The sequence below is a fragment of the Calliphora vicina genome, chromosome 4 (assembly GCF_958450345.1).
Source record: "Calliphora vicina chromosome 4, idCalVici1.1, whole genome shotgun sequence".
Taxonomy (NCBI): Eukaryota; Metazoa; Arthropoda; class Insecta; order Diptera; family Calliphoridae; genus Calliphora; species Calliphora vicina.
The window spans coordinates 1,243,879-1,267,885 of record NC_088783.1 but is presented as its reverse complement, the minus strand read 5'-3'; the positions used below and the strand labels follow the sequence as shown (position 1 = coordinate 1,267,885).

At 29.2% G+C, this 24,007-nt stretch overlaps 2 protein-coding genes across 2 annotated transcripts; one reads left to right on the top strand and one right to left on the bottom strand.

The window, feature by feature from the left end:
- Positions 1-11: 11 nt before the first annotated feature.
- On the bottom strand, positions 12-21,549 carry LOC135958212 (uncharacterized). The gene is made up of 6 exons (XM_065509095.1): positions 21,412-21,549; positions 21,070-21,348; positions 20,065-20,377; positions 19,830-19,980; positions 12,276-12,392; positions 12-263 (listed from the first exon to the last, which is right to left on the bottom strand). Exons 1-6 carry the CDS (start codon positions 21,484-21,486, stop codon positions 146-148), a joined length of 1,053 nt encoding a protein of 350 aa, XP_065365167.1. The 5' UTR covers positions 21,487-21,549; the 3' UTR covers positions 12-145.
- On the top strand, positions 12,557-14,612 carry LOC135957894 (uncharacterized). Its single transcript, XM_065508727.1, has 2 exons — positions 12,557-12,740; positions 12,823-14,612. Exons 1-2 carry the CDS (start codon positions 12,647-12,649, stop codon positions 14,490-14,492), a joined length of 1,764 nt encoding a protein of 587 aa, XP_065364799.1. The 5' UTR covers positions 12,557-12,646; the 3' UTR covers positions 14,493-14,612.
- Positions 21,550-24,007: the final 2,458 nt, after the last annotated feature.

The window sequence follows — 24,007 nt, the reverse complement described above, 5'->3', positions numbered from 1 at the left end:
TCTACAGTGGGTTATTTTCTTTAATTCATTTATTTAATTTTAGCGGGCACAGAGTTCCAAGCACAGCTGTAATTTGTTATGTATTTATAGATACTGTTAATTTGTTTTAAAAAATTTTATAAAAAGTACATGTTTTCTAGTAGATTTAAAAGCAACGACATTTATCAATTGGGCATTCCGATCCATAATTAAGGCATGCATCCATACAATATGTATCAGCTCCTTCTTTTCCTTCTAGCTCACCAATGGCAACACATTCATTTCTGTAAAAAAAATATGTAAAATGTTTAAAAATTTATATAGCAATATAAAACTAAACTCTAGATTATAGGCTACACTCCTGAACCTACAAAATTGGAAATTAGAAGAAAAACTAGACTATATGTCTATATTCATATTTTTAAAATTTTTGGGTCATATATATTTATGTGTGTGAAGATAAATTTAAATTTATTTAGCACAGACCCAAACCACATATTTTAGCTCAGCCCATTTTGCAGTTAACAGAGCACTGTTAATCACTTAACAGTGATAATACTTGAATTATAATAAACAAATTTATACCTACATAATCTGAAATAATTTCAGAATAAGAAAAAAATGGAAAAAATTAAAAAAAAACTATCCATCTGAAATAATGGATGGATATTTGAACCCATCGTAATATCAGGATTCCAATAAATTTGACTTTTTTGAAAAAATAAATCTGGAGAGGATTTTTGGCCATTATGGAAATTAGGAAAAGGGCTCGGATATGACACTATATAGAAATGGTAGTCCTAGGGTCACTGAATGGAACTGTGGTAGTGGGATATCTGAAATAATTTTGGGATTCCAATAAATTTGACTTTTTTGAAAAAATAAATCTGGAGAGGATTATTGGCCATTATGGAAATTAGGAAAAGGGCTCGGATATGACACTATATAGAAATGGTAGTCCTAGGGTCACTGAATGGAACTGTGGTAGTGGGATATCTGAAATAATTTTGGGATTCCAATAAATTTGACTTTTTTGAAAAAATAAATCTGGAGAGGATTTTTGGCCATTATGGAAATTAGGAAAAAGGCTCGGATATGACACTATATAGAAATCCCAAAATTATTTCAGATATCCCACTACCACAGTTCCATTCAGTGACCCTAGGACTACCATTTCTATATAGTGTCATATCCGAGCCCTTTTCCTAATTTCCATAATGGCCAAAAATCCTCTCCAGATTTATTTTTTCACAAAACTTAAATTTATTGGAATCCCAAAATTATTTCAGATATCCCACTACCACAGTTCCATTCAGTGACCCTAGGACTACCGTTTCTATATAGTGTCATATCCGAGCCCTTTTCCTAATTTCCATAATGGCCAAAAATCCTCTCCAGATTTATTTTTTCAAAAAAGTCAAATTTATTGGAATCCCAAAATTATTTCAGATATCCCACTACCACAGTTCCATTCAGTGACCCTAGGACTACCATTTCTATATAGTGTCATATCCGAGCCCTTTTCCTAATTTCCATAATGGCCAAAAATCCTCTCCAGATTTATTTTTTCACAAAACTTAAATTTATTGGAATCCCAAAATTATTTCAGATATCCCACTACCACAGTTCCATTCAGTGACCCTAGGACTACCGTTTCTATATAGTGTCATATCCGAGCCCTTTTCCTAATTTCCATAATGGCCAAAAATCCTCTCCAGATTTATTTTTTCAAAAAAGTCAAATTTATTGGAATCCCAAAATTATTTCAGATATCCCACTACCACAGCTCCATTCAGTGACCCTAGGACTATCATTTCTATATAGTGTCATATCCGAGCCCTTTTCCTAATTTTCATAATGGCCAAAAATCCTCTCCAGATTTATTTTTTCACAAAACTTAAATTTATTGGAATCCCAAAATTATTTCAGATATCCCACTACCACAGTTCCATTCAGTGACCCTAGGACTACCATTTCTATATAGTGTCATATCCGAGCCCTTTTCCTAATTTCCATAATGGCCAAAAATCCTCTCCAGATTTATTTTTTCAAAAAAGTCAAATTTATTGGAATCCCAAAATTATTTCAGATATCCCACTACCACAGTTCCATTCAGTGACCCTAGGACTACCATTTCTATATAGTGTCATATCCGAGCCCTTTTCCTAATTTCCATAATGGCCAAAAATCCTCTCCAGATTTATTTTTTCAAAAAAGTCAAATTTATTGGAATCCCAAAATTATTTCAGATATCCCACTACCACAGCTCCATTCAGTGACCCTAGGACTATCATTTCTATATAGTGTCATATCCGAGCCCTTTTCCTAATTTTCATAATGGCCAAAAATCCTCTCCAGATTTATTTTTTCACAAAACTTAAATTTATTGGAATCCCAAAATTATTTCAGATATCCCACTACCACAGTTCCATTCAGTGACCCTAGGACTACCATTTCTATATAGTGTCATATCCGAGCCCTTTTCCTAATTTCCATAATGGCCAAAAATCCTCTCCAGATTTATTTTTTCAAAAAAGTCAAATTTATTGGAATCCCAAAATTATTTCAGATATCCCACTACCACAGTTCCATTCAGTGACCCTAGGACTACCATTTCTATATAGTGTCATATCCGAGCCCTTTTCCTAATTTCCATAATGGCCAAAAATCCTCTCCAGATTTATTTTTTCAAAAAAGTCAAATTTATTGGAATCCCAAAATTATTTCAGATATCCCACTACCACAGCTCCATTCAGTGACCCTAGGACTATCATTTCTATATAGTGTCATATCCGAGCCCTTTTCCTAATTTTCATAATGGCCAAAAATCCTCTCCAGATTTATTTTTTCACAAAACTTAAATTTATTGGAATCCCAAAATTATTTCAGATATCCCACTACCACAGTTCCATTCAGTGACCCTAGGACTACCATTTCTATATAGTGTCATATCCGAGCCCTTTTCCTAATTTCCATAATGGCCAAAAATCCTCTCCAGATTTATTTTTTCAAAAAAGTCAAATTTATTGGAATCCCAAAATTATTTCAGATATCCCACTACCACAGTTCCATTCAGTGACCCTAGGACTACCATTTCTATATAGTGTCATATCCGTGCCCTTTTCCTAATTTCCATAATGGCCAAAAATCCTCTCCAGATTTATTTTTTCAAAAAAGTCAAATTTATTGGAATCCCAAAATTATTTCAGATATCCCACTACCACAGTTCCATTCAGTGACCCTAGGACTACCATTTCTATATAGTGTCATATCCGAGCCCTTTTCCTAATTTCCATAATGGCCAAAAATCCTCTCCAGATTTATTTTTTCAAAAAAGTCAAATTTATTGGAATCCCAAAATTATTTCAGATATCCCACTACCACAGCTCCATTCAGTGACCCTAGGACTATCATTTCTATATAGTGTCATATCCGAGCCCTTTTCCTAATTTTCATAATGGCCAAAAATCCTCTCCAGATTTATTTTTTCACAAAACTTAAATTTATTGGAATCCCAAAATTATTTCAGATATCCCACTACCACAGTTCCATTCAGTGACCCTAGGACTACCATTTCTATATAGTGTCATATCCGAGCCCTTTTCCTAATTTCCATAATGGCCAAAAATCCTCTCCAGATTTATTTTTTCAAAAAAGTCAAATTTATTGGAATCCCAAAATTATTTCAGATATCCCACTACCACAGTTCCATTCAGTGACCCTAGGACTACCATTTCTATATAGTGTCATATCCGAGCCCTTTTCCTAATTTCCATAATGGCCAAAAATCCTCTCCAGATTTATTTTTTCAAAAAAGTCAAATTTATTGGAATCCCAAAATTATTTCAGATATCCCACTACCACAGTTCCATTCAGTGACCCTAGGACTACCATTTCTATATAGTGTCATATCCGTGCCCTTTTCCTAATTTCCATAATGGCCAAAAATCCTCTCCAGATTTATTTTTTCAAAAAAGTCAAATTTATTGGAATCCCAAAATTATTTCAGATATCCCACTACCACAGTTCCATTCAGTGACTCTAGGACTACCATTTCTATATAGTGTCATATCCGAGCCCTTTTCCTAATTTCCATAATGGCCAAAAATCCTCTCCAGATTTATTTTTTCACAAAACTTAAATTTATTGGAATCCCAAAATTATTTCAGATATCCCACTACCACAGTTCCATTCAGTGACCCTAGGACTACCGTTTCTATATAGTGTCATATCCGAGCCCTTTTCCTAATTTCCATAATGGCCAAAAATCCTCTCCAGATTTATTTTTTCAAAAAAGTCAAATTTATTGGAATCCTGATATTACGATGGGTTCAAATATCCATCCATTATTTCAGATGGATAGTTTTTTTTTAATTTTTTCCATTTTTTTCTTATTCTGAAATTATTTCAGATTATGTAGGTATAAATTTGTTTATTATAATTCAAGTATTATCACTGTTAAGTGATTAACAGTGCTCTGTTAACTGCAAAATGGGCTGAGCTAAAATATGTGGTTTAGGTCTGTGCTAAATAAATTTAAATTTATCTTCACACACATTATATATTTAGATCATTTTTGTATACAAATCGCTCATTTGCTGCAACAACGTCGAAACTCAAAATCCGTGGTATTCATATCGTCACCAAAATGCAAAATAACGTAGCATCACTTTTCATAAGTTGAAAACTACTTGAGATATTGCAACAAAATTTTCAAATTTGAATTACAATGACTGTAGCATGATGTACATCCTGTGACTCTAGAAATATATTTTCTGAAAAAAAAATAATTTTTTCAAAGCACACTTTAAGATATGTGGCTTACGTTTTTTTGAATTGTTATTTTCTGAAACAAAAAAACGTATCAATATAAATTTTTATGAAAAAATAAAAACTTAAATAAAAATATTTTTTTTTATTTTAAATAAAAGCAATTTATATATGCTTTTTAAATTTTATTATGTTTTTTTATTTTAATTACTAACGACTACTTTTTTTAACTAAAAAAGTTTCTTCATTCAATTTTCATTAAGACTGCAAAAAATATTCAATTGCAACAAAATTATTAAAAAAAATTATAATGCTACCTAAAATAAGGTAAAAACTATTTATTAATTAATTACTCAAAGCATATACGTTATTTTCTTCAAGAAAATCATATAGGTACTTGATGATACTTTAGTTTCAATTTTGGTTATAACTTGGTTATTTTTGATAGTAAAAGTTTAAAATTTTGTACACATACATATGTAATATGATGTAGTGAATCGTAATCAATAATAAAATCAATTTCGAATTTGTTTTGCATTTTAGGTGACGATATACAGTTTGTCAAAAAATTCTTTGCACATAGAGAAAAAATAACAAAATTTCAAAGAAAACATTGATTACTAATATATGTAAATAATCAACTTCTTTATTATTTTCAACACACTTTTTATAAACATATGTTTATTAATATAATAGATAACAAAAAAAAATCAATTTCAATAAAACCATTCATATTTATAATAAAAAGGGACAAACAAATCCATTTTTATACTGTCAAATAAATGTTTGCACATTCGATAAAATATTAAGTTTGTGATACATTTCCAGGGTTTTAGCTGCTAATATATTGTGTGTCCAAGTTGAGCATCAATTACGGCTGCCCATTTAGGGATTGAGCATCAATTACGGAGTTAATTAGCTTAGGGATATCATATTCCAAGGGTATTTTGTCCCACTCTTCTTTAAATATGGTTTAATATCAGGACTTCGGGCAGGGGTATCAATAACTTTTGTGCAGTTATATAGTAACCATGACCAAATAAATAAGAGTTATGTTTGGGATCATTGTCTTGGTAATATTTGTATTAAAACTTGTTTGAATTTACCGGGTCAACAAAACCGAATTTCAGAATGATAGCGGTTAAATCGGTTTTTAAAACATCAAGATAAACTTATTTCGTCAATATTTTATCCAAAATCCTGATTACCCCTACTCCCTTACTGGATATACAACCCGATAGCATAACTGAAAGATTTCCAAACTTAACTGTAGGAATTAAATTTTTGTTTTCTAGAGCTGTCAGAGATTTTCGCCAAACTTTTTGGATTCCATCATGACAGTACAACATTATTTTTGTCTCATCAGAAAAAATTTAGTCGCCCCAGCACTCTGGAGGGAGTGAAATGTGCTCTATAGAAAATCTTAATCGTTTCTCAATATTTTTGATTTAGAGCAGGGGTTTTTTCCTAGCCATTCCTGAGGAATATTTGTGTTTTAGTAGCACATTTCGGAGTGTTTCAGATTTTCCTTTATAATAATTAAAATACAAAAAGTATTATCTTTTTCGAAATGCGAATTCCTGCCATTATTTTTATTTAAATATAAAGTCACTTGTAGAACTTAAAAAAAATATTTTTTAACTAAACGCTATGCAACCTCTTTCAAATGCGATAACATTCATAAAAAGGCCTATTTGCACAAAATTCGAGTATATTTAACCAATTTTTTGTTTTCTTCACTCAGTATGCAAGATTTTTTTGACACCATTCATATTGAAAAAACATATAATTTTGTTGTTGGTGCTGTAACGCGTTTGTCAATTTTAAATGTGTTGGTGGAGTCAGATAGTCGTAAGAGGTCCAATAACGGAATGTGTGAAAAAATTTTAAAAATTAGTTTACTGTGCAAAGATATTTTTGACAAACTGTATGTAGTTTTATCAGTTTTCATAAAAGTCAATTATTTTTTGTGTGAGAGTTTTTTTTTTTGTAGTAAACATCATAAATAAAATTCATGTTTTCTCGTATATTTGACAAGTAAAAATTTGGGTTAAATACAGATTAGCAAGATATTAACATCAACTATTTATATTGCTGAAATCGCATGATTTGTTGAAAATTTATTTAAGAAATAGTAAAATGTTATAAAACATTCAAAGACGTTTTTCTCGAAACGCCTTTTTTTGAATTATGACGTTGTTGCAGCAAATGAGCGATATGCGAGTTTTTTATTAAAAAAGAATATAATTTAAATGTTTTCCTTTTAAACGATTTTTTTCTTTAGATTTAATAAAACTTTTCTTGAAAAAACTCTTGCTGATTGTATATGTTGGAGAAATCCAAAGCATGACAAAGAATATACAATATCTCAGTTTTTTTTTTTTTATTTTTCTAAGCATATGAAATCCTTAGTATGGTATAACTAATTCCTTTTTGGATTGTTTTAGATTTTGAATACTTTTAATAATTTCCTTTAGTTCCGATAAAAGACTCATTTCGTCTATACATGTAAATACTCACCAAAAAATATCTAATTTTATTTTGAAATTTGAATTTGAATTGCAACGGAAAAATAAACACCAAAAAATATATTAAAGTGCAAGAAAAGGGATTTCGGTTAATCGACACAAATTAATCGGTTTATTTGTTATTTGAAAATTGGAAATTTTAAATTATTCGAACAGTTAACCGTCCAAAATTAATCGGTTAACCGATTAACGGTTAATCGATTGAATACCCTAATGGCTACCTTCAAAAATAAAAAAAACTTTTTAAGTAGCATAATCATTAGCATGATAAAAATATAGAAGGTAGTTTCAATCAAAATTTTTTTTTTAAAATAAGGTTTTTTGAAGTTTCCTTTTTTTGCGAGCATTATAAAAAGCGTTGCCACACTCCAAAAAATGATTATGATTTTCGAGAATTTTTTTACAAAAAATGTGTAATTTAATTTATTATTTAAATAAAAATGTATTATGTTGTGTTGGGAGTTATTGATTCAATTCCTAATGCTAGGTATACACGTTACGATAAGTCGTACGATAAATCGTATAAGTATGAAATTAGTAACGTGTATCATGTTGTCGTACTAACGAAGTATGAAAATCAAAAATTTTTGATTTTTGTGATATTTTTATTACTTGTCATTTTTTTCAAAGGAAATAGTACGATTTGTAGTAACGTCTATCACAAAATCGTACTTCAACTCATACTACGATTAGTACGAAAAATAGTATCGTGTATACCCAGCATAACGTTCGATTACTTATTAAAACACGTTGACTATTTTTATATATATGGGGCATTGTCAAGTGAACCAACTTTTGAAATCGATGTCTTCCGATCGGGATGAAATTTGCACCAAGGTTAGCTCTATTGGATAGTAACTCAGACACAATTCAACAACATCGGTCGAGAACTCTCTGAGTTATAGGGGGTAAAATTTTGACAATTTGGTCAAACAGGGATTTTTTCTTATCCATGTAACTTATTACCTATTGTTCTTAGCAAAATGTGTCCCAAATAGTATAGATAGCTATTTCTTCGATCTTTCGAAAAAAAATATTTAAAAAAAAAAATAAAAAATTTTTAATATTTTTTTTCCGAAATCAAAAACTTTTTTGACTTTTTTTTAAAATACGTCCTTTTTTTTTTTTTTTTTTTTCTTAAAATAAAGTTTAGATATTTTCCTTGAACACCTACTTGGTCGCTTAGTGGGATGCGAGTGGGATATCTATCAAAATAAATATTTTGTAACTCAAAACATCAAATTTTTGACTTTTTTTGCAAAATCAAAAACATTGTTGACTTTTTTTTTCAGAATGGACCCTTTTTTAATCTTTTTTTTTAGGTCAAACAAAAGCTTAGATATTATCCTTGAAGACCCTTTTGGTCGCTTAGTGGGATGCGAGTGGGATATCTATCAAAATAAATATTTTGTAACAATTTTTTAATTTTTTTTTGCAAAATCGAAATTTTTTTCCAAAATGGGACTTTTTTTTAAAAATTTTTTTTTGCTCAAAAGAAAGCTTAGGTCTTTTCCTTTAAGACCTATTTTGTCACTTAGGAAGATGTGAGTAGGATATCTATTAAAATAAAAATGTTGTAACTCAAGACATTCAATTATTGACTTTTTTTTTGCAAATTCGAATTTTTTTTTCAAAATGGGCCCTTTTTTAAAAATTTTTTTTTAGTCAAAAGAAAGCTTAGGTCCATTCCTTTAAGATATTTTAGGTCCCTTAGTGGGATACGAGTGGGATATCTATCAAAATAAATATTTTGTAACTCAAGATATACAATTTTTGATTTTTTGGCAAAATCAAAAACTTTTTTGACTTTTTTTTAAAATGGGCCCTTTTTGTAATTTTTTTTTTTGCTATAAAGAAAGCTTAGGCCTATTCCTTTAAGATGGTTTTGATCGCTTAGTGGGATGCGAGTGGGATATATATCAAAATAAATGTTTTGTAACTCAAGACATAAAATTTTTGTGTTAAAACATTTATTTTGATAGATATCCCACTCGCATCCCACTAAGGGACTAAAAATATCTTAAAGGAATGGACCTAGGCTTTCTTTTGAGCAAAAAAAAAAAATTAAAAAAGGGCCCATATTGGAAAAAAATTTTGATTTTGCAAAAAAAAATTAAAAAATTTTATGTCTTGCGTTACAAAATATTTATTTTGATAGATATCCCACTCGCATCCCACTAAGGGACTAAAAATATCTTAAAGGAATGGACCTAAGCTTTCTTTTGACTACAAAAAAAATTTTAAAAAAAGGGCCCATTTGGAAAAAAAATCGTATTTGCAAAAAAAAAAGTCAAAAATTGTAAGTCTTGAGTTAAAAAATATTTATTTTGATAGATATCCCACTCGCATCCCACTAAGCGACCAAAAGGGTCTTCAAGGATAATATCTAAGCTTTTGTTTGACCTAAAAAAAAAGATTAAAAAAGGGTCCATTTTGAAAAAAAAAAGTCAACAAAGTTTTTGATTTTGCAAAAAAAGTCAAAAATTTGATGTTTTGAGTTACAAAATATTTATTTTGATAGATATCCCACTCGCATCCCACTAAGCGACCAAGTAGGTGTTCAAGGAAAATATCTAAACTTTATTTTAAGAAAAAAAAAAAAAAAAAAAAGTCCGTATTTTAAAAAAAAGTCAAAAAAGTTTTTGATTTCGGAAAAAAAATATTAAAAATTTTTTATTTTTTTTTTTAAATATTTTTTTTCGAAAGATCGAAGAAATAGCTATCTATACTATTTGGGACACATTTTGCTAAGAACAATAGGTAATAAGTTACATGGATAAGAAAAAACCCCTGTTTGACCAAATTGTCAAAATTTTACCCCCTATAACTCAGAGAGTTCTCGACCGATGTTGTTGAAAAATTGTGTCTGAGTTACTATCCAATAGAGCTAACCTTGGTGCAAATTTCATCCCGATCGGAAGACATCGATTTCAAAAGTTGGTTCACTTGACATGAAATGCCCCATATGCATTTTCTTCATTTTTTTTATTACTATGTAAATATTTTATATCTTTTAAATGGAGGTTTAATTATAAGAGACAAGTAGCACACGGAAGAATGTAGTTTCAAGATCTAGCCGAGCACTCTCAGAAAATATAAAAAGTCTTTGAAATCGGATGGAAAAAAAATCGCACGCGTTTAACAAATTTACATGTCGAAGGTGCCCTACTTTGGGTCCCATAGCGCCGCCATTGAAGTATTTGTGGGGTTCATTTTCAAATCTTAAACTCGAATATTCCTTGGGTACGCCGTTTAGAAATACGAGATTTATTTTCAAATAATTTCGATTCTACTCCAGTGTGCATAGTTAGAGCTAGTTTCTGGGATAGAGATAATCTACATTCTTCGCTTAAACCTAAATTAAACTAAAAATTGTGTTTCTCACTTATTGTTTATATGCTATATAATCTAGGTTTAACTGAGCATCATTGGTGAGTTAAACCTAAGTATAAAATGCCAAAGCACAAACAGATGGAAAATAAAATAAACAATTCAGCACAGCAGCTCTTTGTTTTTATTTGCTTTATTAACATCAATATAATTTTTAATATACATTTTATATACTTTAATGTCACTTTTTCTTTTAGAAAGTTAAAATTTACAAAAAAAGTTATGTAACGCGGTTGCTTTTTCTTATAAAATGTATAGTATTGCCATATTTATATGAAAAAATTTGAAGAATAAACATGTGATTTGACTGAAAAGTATGGCAATGCTAACAAAATTAATCCACTAGTGAGAAACACAATCATTGGTTAAATTCCGGCAAAATATGTTTCAGGATTAATATAACAGCGTGTTAAGCTGAGTTTAACTGACAAGTAAGAAACTAGCTCTTAATGGATTATGATCGGTAATAATCGGTGATATATATCCCAAAATATGTTTACATAATAAATAGTATTTTGAAGTTACCTTGTGTTCATTGGGACAGCATTCATATCCAATCTCACACGCTTTGTTTTAACTGAAATATTACTTTTAACTAAATGGTCGGAGCACAACATTGGCTGTTTTGGCAAATCTTCTTCGCAAGTTTTACATATATCCATAAAATGTTGTTGTTGTTGGGTAAATATTTTTTCTATTTTTTTTTAATAATTTTCAAATGAATGAAAATTATGTATTCCCAAAGGGAAAATTTGAAATTGATATGGCATTACTATTTTAACGAAAATGTCAAAATCCTTATGCATGTCAGACGTAGAATTTTAATAAATAAAGAGAGAATGAAACTACCTTCTATTTTTCTATTATGCTAACGCCTGTGTCGAATAAAAACGATTTTTTTTATAAACTTCCAACACTGGCGATTTTATTTGTTGACTACTTCTGTTGCTACCTCAACAACTGCCACAGATATAATTATCATCAATATGCTTCAAATACTTCTAGCAATGGTTTTCGTATATACTAAGCTATTACCCCCTTTTTGAATTTTTTATCAATAAAATTAGTAAAAAAAATACTATAAAACAAGAAAAATACTAGGAATTCCGCTAAAGAAAACTATTTGGAGCAATATTTATTAGTAATTAAGTATAAAAAACTTGGTCGATCCATAGTTTATGAGTTATACGACTTATAATTTGGGATATTTAATTTTATAAGATTAAAATAGTAGGTCAAATAGTCAGACATTTAATGATTTAGTTACATAATTTGTATCTTATTCTAATAGTATTGGAAAGGCATTTAAAAAATAACAATTTAAGTTTTTCTTTCAATAGCCTATAACTCAGGAACCATAGGTTAACTAACTCTTGCAAAAAAAAAAAAAATACGTGCTAGTCAATGTATTTTGTTGTTGTATCAGATTTATGATTTGTTGTATTTTTGTTTAACAAATCGGATTGTCTCGTCTCTATGTCTGGTGGAACTATAGGCAGCCGAACAAATTGAAAGAAACTTATTTTATTATTTTTTTCCGATGCTCCCCATAAACTGGATTGATTCCAAAATTAATTATGTATATTATAAATTTGATTTGATACTTACGGACAATGACATGCTGTTTGTGGACAATTCGGTGGATAACGCAGGCAGTTCGTTTCACACCACTGATCCATTCCAGGTAGAGTACGGAAGGCATTTGAGGCAATACACTTTTGATCCCTGTAAATCGGAAAAAAATAAATATCTTAACCTTTACCTACAAGATTGTGTACAACAGCCAAGTAAACAATCCATAAGTTTTTTTGCGCCTTCTATTGTTTTAAAAATAAATTTTGTCAAATTGATAGAATTTTTATTAATAAAAATAAAAAGCTAAATTTAGAAAAAATGCGAATTATAGAAGCATACATAACTTAAAATATTGCATTCAAATTTATAAAAGCGAATTAAAAAAAAAACAACAATAAAGCATCATGTATAACAAATCCAAAGCGCGCCAGTCAATAAAAGTCGAGAAAGAAAATGAAAATTTCGAGTTACGGAAAAAGATAAAATACTTGACCACAGGTTTGAACTCTGCAATGAAAAAATATGTTCTAAATTTAAATCGTCATATGTACATATATGTATATATCTCATCAACTTTTAGATAAACATTTGGTCAACAAAAAAGAGACTGTATGGGATCGTTTGAGTAAAGTGAAAAAAGCACCCAGCACTGAGAATGTTGTGGGAGTAAATAGATCACGCCCTAGTCTTACCACTAAAACTTCACAACATTTTCAATCAAACGTTGTGAAGCCATTTAATCCGTCAGTACAACTGTTACGAAAGCCATTATCACCAACAGCCAGTTCTATTAACAAGCGTTCTAACGTACCTAAAAGATTATCTTTACAGAAGCCAACTGTTGTCTCAGATATTAAAAAGGAAGATGTTTTACATATCATGCCCGTCAACGACATACTAACTGCTCGCAGTTTTAGTGATGAATCCAAATCTTCATCAGGCGGCAAATCGGCTTTCCGTAAATTATCGAATACATCTACAGAATATATATGTTCCAATGACCTTCAAGTTAATGAGTCTTCCGAAGAATCCAATGAAGAATATAAATTGGCTCCGTTAATGAACTCTGGGCACGAGTCTATGAGCAGTATGCGAATACTACGCCATGTTCGAGAATTTTTGCGACACAAGGACAATGCAATGCCCATGGAGGATATTGAACTCGTAAAAGATGTTGTTAAATCCGATAGTAGATATAGAAATTTGGACAAAAATCCCAAACTCTTTAAGGATATTTTGAAGACACAGTTGCAAAACGTTTTAAAACACGAATTTGCTATTAAAAAAGCTTTAGACAGTTTAGAACCTTCGGCCAGTTTACAACAAAGCCTTGAAATCGAATCAACCAAACCCATAAATAAAATTGTGAGTTACTCGGGTCACAATAAAGAAACTCAAAAATTCGAAGTCGATGTTATATTTAAAAATGTTCCATCTTTAGATAAAGAAATTGAAATTCTTAGAGCACTGGGTGAAAAGTTAGAAGCAACACTACGAAGTACAACATGTCATAGGAGCAGACGTGACGATTCTGCGTCACATAGATCGATTAGCTCAACCACAAAACCGTTGTTAATAGGTGAAAATAAAAATCTTCCTGTAATGTATAAACTAAAACATGAAGTTTATGTTTTAACTGCTGAATACAATGTAGAGGTGACTGTACAGCTAATTGGCATTAGTCATCATATCGGAATAGTAAACGAATTTTACATGGCTCAAAAAACAATCGCTGAACTAAAGCGCGAGTCGAACCGTCCATTCTATATTCCAAGTAATTCTGAAGGCGATCAATTGATAAGAACTTGTTTTAAACAACTTAAGGAAACCCCAAGCGAATTACTGCGTCATGTAAAGCCAAGAAATTCTAAAATTGCCTTTAATGTACTAGAACAAGATCCAATATTTTTTAACAATGTATTCCATAAGACTCTAAAGCTTTCGAACATTCCCTATAATTTGTCTACCAGCAATGATGATCAGTGCGTAGAAAACCAGCTGTCAATCAAACAATCCCTTTGTGATGGTGGCGACGGTATCATTCAAATATTTGGAACACCGACTATTGTGGAACCTGTCATTCGAGGCAAACAACGCCGACGAATACGACGTTGTTTGACCCCCATGCCATTCAGTAGCTGCTATAATCCAAAAACTGCATTGTTCAAAACAATTTTAGTGGGTATTGTACAAATGTCGGTATTCATAATATTCATAATGGCTCTAACGTATCCCGATGTCAGGTGTTAAAAAACAGATCATTCCAATAATATGTAATATGACTATTTTAATTTATCTACGATTGAACTTCATTATGGATCAATATTATATTGACCAAAAAAGAAATTACAGAAGTTAAATTTTTCGGACTGCATGATAATAAATAATTTAGCTTCAGTAATATCTTTCTTTGTGTTAAATACATTGTTAGATATATTTATTTAACTGTAATTTTATAAATTTTGTTTAAATTATTAGTGTTAATAAATGAGTCAAAGACTTGATTCGACAACATTTAAATACTAAAACAAAAAAATTACTAAAAATAATCACACATATTTATCTATCAATTCTGAAAAATAGTTTTGCTTACTTATATAATTCGATAAAAATTATAAAATTAATTTTACAAAATACCATTACCGTTATGTTTATGTATGTAATATCGTTATCTAAAATGCAAAAGGGCCTATCAACACTTTTTTTTAAATTTTACAGGAGAGACAAAAAACAATAAAATTTAAAGTGTTGTGGTTACAAATGCGATTTTCTTTCTTCAATAAAATCATTATTAAGCTAAAAATTTGCGAAGACGTGTGTGCCTTGATTAAACACAGAATTTTCCAACCGAAAGCGGATTTTTCTAGGCCGAAACCGAACCGATCCTAATATTCGGCCTAATCCAAAACAAAATTAAACTTCTCAAATGTACTATTAATTTCCTTTTAATTTACAGATTTTTGTTTTTTTTAATTAACTTTACATTCAAATTAATATCCTTTTTTTTAATTTTAGAGAATGTTTTGGCTCATATTTTGTAGACTCCAGTAAACTTGTTTTTCTTCTTGAACAGAAAAGTTTTTTTGAGGGCACAGATTTTACAGTATGCTTAGACATTTTACAATACAATATAAGTTTTTGTTTTAGAATCATATAAGTGTACAAGTCGTACAATATAAGAAGCTATGTTTAATCAATTAATTACAACTATACAACACCGATTATAAATATATCTACTATTGAGTAAAACACTTCACATCTAGTTTAATACAAAAGTAATAATTCGTATTTATTTAAAATAACTTTTAATATTAATTTTACTTAATATACAATACAAATTTAAGCCATAGAGAAATACAGATAGAGCGGAAGCTAGAAAAAAGCTCAATAAAAAAATACTCAAAATAATCATACATAGTGTTGTTTATGTTTTCACACAGTTTTTTTTTTACTAATACATTATCAACACATAGGTTTTTGACAACTGTTAGGTCTTTGACGGGAGAGTTTCGATCTACATATGTATATTTCTCTATGATATAAGTTTTTAAACCAATCCAAAATAATAAAAATTAAAATATGCCATAAAATTTACAGTGTAAATACATATCGCACTCGTTCATCAATACTGTATTAACTCAAAATTTTTGAAATTTCACTTTTTGCAAAAAATCAACTAACAACATCAATATCTATCTCTAACTACTGTAAAAATTCATCTCGAAAACCACATTTGAGACCATTTTCGTGATAATTAGTGACTACCTTTGTATCAACAAAAATGTATTATTTTGAGTTAATACAAAAAATTAAATAGAAATACATCGTATATTTTCATAAAAAAAAATATTATTTTGAATTGAGCCTTTATCCAAGTTAAAAATAATCAAATCTTTTATTTAAATTTGGTTGTATTTTGAGTTAATACTGTTTTGTTGATAAAATAATACAAAAAAAAATATCGAGAAGTTTCAGAAAAATGGTATTAACTCAAAAAATAGATTTACTTTGCAATAATTGCAAAAATATTTAAACAAAAACAATGTAAATATATTTTCAAATGGAATTTGCTTACTATGATGTATTCGGATTTTCAAATTCTCTTAAAATGTAACCACAAACAGTTTGTTCCCTCTACTGAAAATTTTCAAATTTTGAGTTAATACAGTATTGTTGAACGAGTGCGATATGTACGAGTATGTGTAATAGTTGATAATAGATTGCTCCAAAAAATGTGAGGTAAAATAAAAATTCGATCCTCCTAAAGGTATTTATAGATGACAATACTGAGTATTAATCAGCCTTATCATGTAAGGCGTAGTCGTTTTACGACAACGACAGTTTCGTACTAAATTAATGAAACAGTTTGAATAATTTCTTTAATCTAATACGAAACTGTCGTTGTCGTAAAACGACTACGCCTTACATGATAAGACTGAATATTTTTCAAAAACTCAAGCATCATAATATAATTTCACCGTCTAAATAAAATTTGTATCAGATTTCCAAAACATACAGATGATTTTTTTGATTTACGGTCGATATTCATAATTTGTTTAAAACAATTCAAAAACTTTTTATTTTCATATGTATCGGGTATCAGAACTGTAAATGAATCATTCTTTTTTGATTTTTATTCATTATGAATTAGCTAAATTTTGAATTGAAAAAATGAATTGAATGAAATTTGAATCAATTCAATTAGGCAGAAATGAATTTCAATTCATTTCCAATTCAAATGAATTTGTTAAAATGAGTTGCAATTCATGCGGAATCGATATAGCCATGTCCGTCTGTGTGTTGAAATCAACTTTCCGAAGCACCTAAATAACTTACATTCACAATTCATACATCAATATCTCCGAAATTCTTCCGGCTTAAAATCAAGAAAATCGGTCCACAAATGGATGAGATATAAGGAAAAAACTAGGACAACCTCGATTTTTGACCTATTTTTGACCTATATCTGGATTACTAAGTCATTAATATAGACAATATGGATATCCAATGATAGATATTTCAAAAACCTTTGCAACGACCATAGTAAGTTGGACATACAATGGGTCAAAATCGGAAAAAAATATTTTTTAACCCGAATTTTTTTTTCATCAAACATTTTTTTTTGTCATAAATTCTTTTTCCAAAAAAATTAATTTAAGAAATTTAAAAAAAAAATTTAGAAAAAAAAAAAATTTTAAAACATTAAAAAAAAATTTTGATTTTGTTTAAATAAAAATATTAAAAAAAAAATATTTTTAAGTATAATTTGGTGAAGGGTATATAAGATTCGGCACAGCCGAATATAGCTCTCTTACTTGTTTCTAATTCATTTGAATTAAATCAAAATCAATTCAATTCAAATGAATTGGAAATGAATTGCTAATTCTTTTGAATTAATTCAAAATCAATTCAATTCAAATTAATTGGAAACGAATTGCAATTCATTTTTACCAAATTCATTTGAATTAATTCAAATTTCATACAATTCATATTTTTGTGTGAATGATTCGCGAATTAATTCAAAAATTAATGATTCATTTACAGCTCTGTCGGGTATGCATTTATAAATAAAATAAGGAAAACAAAACTGTGAAGAAAATATAAAATAAAAATAAAGTTATCAGAAAAATATCAATCAACAATCAAATAAAAGATTTGTAAAAATTGTTAAATTGTTAAGTGGTTCTGACAAACTTTATGACAATAAAAAAATTATAAAAAAATGATTTTAATAACAATTTCCATACAAAAGTTGTAAAATTTTCAGTTACTGTCAGTTTTTTTGGAGCAGTCTAATGTTTACATGTGTATTAGTTCATTTTTAAATTAACGTTTCAAATCTTATTTGTAATAAAGAAATAATTACACTCAAATACACTTAATATTTAATTTATGTTAAACATACATATGTATGTATGTATATTTTTGATTGTTATTTTAACTAATATCTTTTGTTAATGTGTTTTTTGTGTTTGTATGCATGTTTGTACATAAGACCTGCACTTAGAAAAGTGATTTGCTTTGGATGGGTCTTATTTTGGTCTTCTTAGCAGCTTAAACTAACAGCCGCCAGATATCGATTGAAAGTTATGGCATTGTACCTTTTCTGATTTCTTCAAAAATATTGCTATTTAAATACTACTTTTTAAACGTTTGAAATAAATCTTATCTTATATTATTATTAATTTCGAATGGAAAAAAGCAAAGTTACACTCGTTGTATTAAATAACTAATAATTTTCTAATATTTTACCCGTATTTCAGTGTAGAAAATAGTGGTTTACTTTCTTACTTGTTTGTTAAGGAAATTTGAAGATAATGGGCAAATGCATGGTGGTAATAACAAAAAAACATATGGAAAAATCGTACGTTCGCGACCAGTACTTAAGCCAATTAAACAAAAACCGATAGAGATATTTTATTGTGTAAATACCAGATAGAGACCTACATTAATACACTTTTAAAATAAATTAATCGCTTTTAAATATTCCGTTCCATTTTGCAGATTTTTACATTTTACTACTGTCAGCCCAAATTGACGTTCGTTACCACATGTTTATAACTATCATTATGAAAACTTAAACTCGATGAAATCCATAGGGCTACCAAAATGCTATCGAATCGCCAAAACAGCTAGGAAATGTTTTGTTTTCTATATTTTTTTGACAGCAAAAGCGTACGAACGTTCGTTCGTGACCCCAGGATATGCCCATATATCAATTAAATTAAAAAAATAGAAAAAATAAATAAAAAAAGTGTCATTGTTTACCCAATTTTACAACATTCAAAAGAACAAAAAAGACCCATCCAAAGCTAATTTTTTTCAAGAGCTGCTGTAATGTACATACATACTAATATCGACCCCTTTGCGTATGTTACATTTTTACATAGTAAAATATTATACCGATATTCGCTATATTTATGGAAATATTACTAAGTTAATTTAAAAGTATGTATGTGAAATTTATATTACTACATCGGTTATTGTATCCATTTAAAATTGGGTATATTTGGTAAAATAATGCTCTCCTGTAAAATTTGTTTTTTATAACATATGTACGATAATTTCGCGCAGAGGGGTCGATATGTAATTGTAGTGTGTAATATATGTAATTGTGCAGTGTAAGTTAAATTTAGAAAAGCAGTGCGTTTAGTAGTTATGTATATGTAGAAATATGTGGGTGGCGGTGAGTGTATTTTTGTGTGAATCAGCACCTGTTACATTTTAAATCTTAATATTAGCCAATTTTTATAATATACAAAGCTTTTTCAACGAAATGTATCTTATTTTAAAAGTAACTACATAATATGATGAGTGCATATTTGTATAAGTATGTACATTTATTAGTGCCTTGAAGAATTTCTATAAAAAGCAAAAAAAGCAAATGATTTGATTGATTATTTATAATCACCCTTATCACGGTAGGCGTAGTTTCGGCGTAAAACGCCATCTACAGTTTCGTACTAGATTAAAGAAACAGGGTCCACGCCAACCGCGATAAAGGTTAAAAAAGTATTTACAAATATGTACATATATAAGTAGTATGTACATTTAAGGAGTCCAAAATAATACTCTCTGTGCACTTACCTCACAATTAAAGGGAAGACATTTTTGTCCTCTGGGGCTCTATAATCTCTATAGTACAATAAATATGGATTTCTATTGTTGACGAATAGAGGAGGGAGACCACCGCCGGTATTGGAAACTATTGCTATATCCGCACAGTTACGGAAAGTTTCTTTAAGTAAAGTAATTATTGTTCACGTCAATTGTAATTTGCAATAAGTATAGATAAAGTAACTATCTAAATAAAGATGCTTACCTGCTTTACCACAACCTACAGCTTCTGTACCGTTGGAACATGTGCCCCACATATTAGCGGTATAATAAGTCCATTGTAAAACACATTGCGTGCATGTGATGTAGGATGGCAGACGTACTCGATAACGGAAAATGTCCTTCTTTTTGGTATCACGCGGTATAAGGAAGCGATGTTCTCGACTACCCGATATATAAAGAGGATAACGATCGAAGCACTCCTGATTTGCTTCTTTGCGAGGATTGTTATTCGGACATAAGTACATTTCAAAACGACCATAATGATTTGCAGTCAACTCAACTTCAACATCAATTTCCTAAACGAAATTTAGCGGAAATTTGTAAAAACATTAAAAACAGCACAGATCTAGTTGTTCTTCAGAACAACGCAGATTTGCACTATTGTCTTCGAATCATACATATGAAAATCTATTAGATTAAACATAAGGTTAATTAATGCTAGTAATTTCAACAAATATATGATTATGTTAGTGTATCAGATATTAAGGTATTTATAGACGGCAATACTGAGTATTAATATTTGTCAAAAACTCAAGTATCATAATACAATTTCATCGTCTAAACAAAATTTGTATTAGATTTTCAAAAAATTCGAATAATTTTTTTGATTCAAAATTTGTTTAAAACAATTTAAAAACTTTTTATTTTCATATATGTATATCGGGTATTTATAAAGACAAATAAGGAAACAAAAATGTCAAGAAAATACAAAATAAAAATAAAGTTTGCTGAAAAACATCAATCAACAAAGAAATAAAATATTTGTAATACTTCGTGTAAACAATAAATGTTCTTTCGAAACGATTTCTTGAAATACCGAATGATTTCAATAATACATATTTTAAATTTGAAAAGTGTTAATACTTAGTACTGCCGTCTATAAATACCTTTAGTAATAGTTTTAAAATTCCGAGAAAAAGAGATAGAATTGTATTTTATCTACTACTCATATTCAATATGGATTAGTACGAATGTAAATAAGTCTTACCTGGCCAGATGTATAATATCTTGATATGATTCCTTTGGCATATTCTCCACCAGCTTCATGTGGTCGCGGAGTTCTCAAGTGAAATGCATCACCACAAACACCACATTTTCCTTGATTCTTTTCCCATTGCACTGCATAACCTCCACAAAATAATTCGTTATCATTATAATTTACAGGATTCGGATAACCAAAACGCCACATTGCATTGCGAGCAGGTGGATCCATTAAACGCCCATGACCAGATACCAAAGGTGAAAGTAAAAGACTGCACAACACACTCTGAAATAACAAGTATCAATATTTATTTAATATCGATCAAAATTATTCGCCTATTGTACATACCAATATAAGTAGTAAATCCGACATTGTAGGTGATTTTCTTAAAAGGAAAATAGATCTGCAAAAATTGAAAAACATTAAATGATCTTTGACACAAGTGTATACATTTCAAAGTAACAGGACATGTAAATTGTTTATACATTATGTTAGCCCTAATGAAGATAAAAAACTTAACGGTGTTCTCAACTAAAATTGAAGTTTTCTCCAGTTATATTATAACACCATTTCTAAAAATTATTGACCTAGAGCCAGCTGTTATTTATTTCGTTATTTATTTCGTTAATACACTAAGTAGAAATATAACAAAGCAAAAACTAATGGATTGAATTAAAATATATATAAAGTATTGAGGAAACCGGGCTACATTTGTCCCTAGTCCCCATACATGGTTCCCTTCAGAAAATGACTTAAATATTCATAATTGTCTTATAATAATTAATATAGTGATAAAATTGAATAAACAAGTTGTATATGAAAATTAATCTTTCTACCAACTCTTGTGGGGACCAGTCCATAATAATATAACCTCTATATCAGAAAATAGTTTATTGTCAATAAATAATTTATATATAATGATATTAACATAAATTTAATTCATTTATAAATACTGATTCAAGTCCCCATAGAAGACCAAAACTACATATTGATGGTGTGTATAAAAGATGAATATAATACTCTTACTTGTTTTATATTAGTATTATAAGTATGCTGAAATTTAGCTTTCTAGGTTTCATCCTAAAATATTAAAAAATCCCGGGATTGTTTTTCACAAATCCCGGGATTTTCGGGATCGGGATTTCGGGATTGGCATCCCTAATCTAAATACATTAATAAGTGGCACGTTTACGAACTAATTAAAATTAAAATGCCACCCATAAAATTTTACGTTATTTAGTTATTCAATATTTTTGTGTTGGGACACCGGTGTTCACGTGGTCGTCAAAGGGTTAACTTAGTGAGTAAATGTGCTAAATCCACTTTTTTATGAAAAGTGAATACATAACGTTGGCATAAGTAAAAAAAGTATAGCCATATAATACCCTATCATTTAAACAGTTTTCTTTTAAAATGTTTGAACCGATCGTCACAAAATTTGGTGACATGATTGTCGTATATACTTATTTGTGTTGAATTTTATTTTGATACTAACATATTTCAGAGCTTGATGCTCATTAATGCAATTTTCGAGAGCGGTCCTTATATGGGAGCTATGGAAAAGTAAACGCCAATCGATACTAAATTTGATAGTGCGTGTTCAGCTTATATACAACTTATTTGTGCTGATTTGGATATCTGTATAATTAAGATATTTATGAGAGCTTAACTATTTTCAGGTAGATGGGTTGTATGTGTCTCCTTTAAAATTTATAAAAATGAACTTGACACGTTGGCATACTAGGCTAACGAAAAAGCAAATAATGCTACAACGACAAGTAGAAAATAAAATGTAACATTTTGTGGGGATCGGTCCATAACTAATTACTGTAATTCCCATAAATCTCTAAATTCGTTTCAAGTCAACAAAAAGTTATGGAGTTTTACCAGTGGCAACAACAATAAAAATATTTATAGAGTATTTTGATACAACTGTATGTATGGAAATTAACTATTTAGTTTAATGCACTGCACTTATTTTAATTTTCAACAAAACAAACACAAGGACGATAATCAAGTAAACAACGATCACGCGTCATCAACTCATTGTTGCATATACCCGTAATTTATTGTTTCTACTGTCGAACGTGAGAGTGCGGCACCATGAGCCTATTTAGTATCTTTGATTCTTTATTTTATACTAATTTTTTTACTAAGTAATTAAATTTTTACAAATATCTATTATTATTTTTACTAAAAAAACAAATAAAAACCATAATTTTTTTTTTAAATTTTGTCTTATATAATTTTAGATTAAAAATAAAATAAAATTTTGCTATTATTATAAATTAAAAAATAAAACAAATAAATAAGTATATTTATATACAGATTATATATTTCAAAAGAATTTTTAAAAATAAATTTCCCTTTTTTTAATTCAAAACATACAATTCGGATATTATTTGTAGACGTCATCCGTATTTTTTTGCCATGTGATTTAATATACTACATACATATTAAAAACCAATTAGTCAATTCACAAGGCCTCCTATCATGTCATATTGTCATAATATCCTAATATTTCACGAATCGGCGGATCGGCTTAACCGACTCTGAGGCGTTCGGATGAGGTGTATGCTGGTTGGTTATGATAACACAATAGAAAGGCAACAACAACATTTTTAAACCATTGTGTAATAATAGGACATTATGACATGATAGGAGACCCTGTGAATTGACCAAATATATTTTCTAAACTTTTATGTTCTAACTGCAAAATAATTAAAATGACTAACTACAAGTTCATCAAATCAATAATGGGTTAAATTTAAAATATGTTCCTGCCAGTATGTTGACAAATCAAAAAAATAAATAAATAAATAAAACTAACTGATGAATAAAAATTTTGCTAACTAAGTTAATGTCATGCAAATATGCATATGCCAAATTGGATGAGAGCCAAAGTCACCAGATTGGTTGGTTTTGTGTTTATATACAAGTAATT